Source organism: Opisthorchis viverrini (genome assembly GCF_000715545.1).
Source record: "Opisthorchis viverrini unplaced genomic scaffold opera_v5_125, whole genome shotgun sequence".
In the NCBI taxonomy this organism is placed as follows: Eukaryota; Metazoa; Platyhelminthes; class Trematoda; order Opisthorchiida; family Opisthorchiidae; genus Opisthorchis; species Opisthorchis viverrini.
The window spans coordinates 471,905-473,028 of record NW_008751786.1 but is presented as its reverse complement, the minus strand read 5'-3'; the positions used below and the strand labels follow the sequence as shown (position 1 = coordinate 473,028).

Below are 1,124 nucleotides of genomic sequence, written 5' to 3'. Positions count from 1 at the left end.
ATCGCAACTTTCAAAAACGGATAAGTTCAGATAACATCCCTGCATTTTCGAGTAACGGTCAACTGAAACATCAATCGACACGTTTCGGTACATGGCGATCTCAGCCGATTCACTTTTCATCCGTGCACACTACCACGGTTGAACATTCCAGTGTAAGTGTGTATTAAATCAAGGCAGGCCTGCTAAATTCGACATACCAAAATTGACGTCGCTCAAGTGTTCATCGTGTGTTGGACTGGCACGCATGGGTCCCATGTCAAGTGTCCGGGGTTCAAATCCCAGCAAGTTCAACAAAGGACAACTCGGGTTCGGTTTCTCCGTTATTGTTTGGATTCAGAATATTGGTTGCTGAGGACACCAGAAGAACTGTTTACGTGAGAGTAATATGAATGTAATTACCAGTCGGTAAGGTCACTGGTGTCCCTCGTTCTAGCGTCAAGACCCTGACATCGTTGTTCATTCTCTATTGAACTGTCGTAATTCGGACGCAAAGGTCCTAGCCTTCATCTTATGGCTCAACTACGTCTCTCCGGTTAGGGATTATAATATATAACACCCTTTCGCTGCTAGCTGCCATGCCACACGAAGCAGGCACGAAGTCTGGGATACTACCAGGTTGCCCAAGCCTAGACAGGGGAAGTCGAGATGCAGAAGTCGGGTTCGGAGCACGGGCCTCTCAGTCAGTAAATTCGCGCTCTAACCACTTGAGCCATCTCGCCCCTATCTTAGAGGTTACGGACACTGAAGAAATACCCGGTGCTCTAATAATCCCAACATTAGGATTGCGACGATATGAGCGTTTTAACCAGCTCTTCAAGAATCGTGGAACATTTCCTCACTTTTCAACCATCATGTGCATCCCTGAATAAGCTGAATAAGTTCTACGATGTCATGTATCTCAAAAGTCTACCCAATCGTAATGTCTTACGAAAATATGTTTCGTTTGATTAACAAGAGACTGATGTTACAAGCGGATAGGATGCATACATACGTTTTCTCCAGTGTTATGTAACATTTGTTACTGCCCCGCCATCGAAAACATAGATACTTTGGTCGAATCCAGAATTTGTTACCTTACTTCCACCGGGTGAACGCACCCCTAGGTGAAATACAGCAAACCGTGC

General features: G+C 45.3%; 2 protein-coding genes across 2 annotated transcripts in view; one reads left to right on the top strand and one right to left on the bottom strand.

The window, feature by feature from the left end:
* T265_06332 (hypothetical protein) overlaps positions 1-553 on the top strand; it is a gene marked incomplete at both ends in the record, with an annotated part of 4,062 nt that extends 3,509 nt beyond the window's left edge. The window contains 2 exons of the mRNA XM_009171565.1: positions 338-374; positions 434-553. Of these exons, the coding sequence (XP_009169829.1) occupies positions 338-374; positions 434-553 (157 nt within the window). The remainder of the gene's footprint in view (positions 1-337; positions 375-433) is intronic.
* T265_14000 (hypothetical protein) overlaps positions 1-811 on the bottom strand; it is a gene marked incomplete at both ends in the record, with an annotated part of 4,411 nt that extends 3,600 nt beyond the window's left edge. Inside the window, 2 exons of the mRNA XM_009171585.1 lie at positions 557-626; positions 702-811. Coding sequence (XP_009169849.1) covers positions 557-626; positions 702-811 — 180 coding nt within the window. The remainder of the gene's footprint in view (positions 1-556; positions 627-701) is intronic.
* Between the last annotated feature and the right edge of the window lie 313 nt (positions 812-1,124).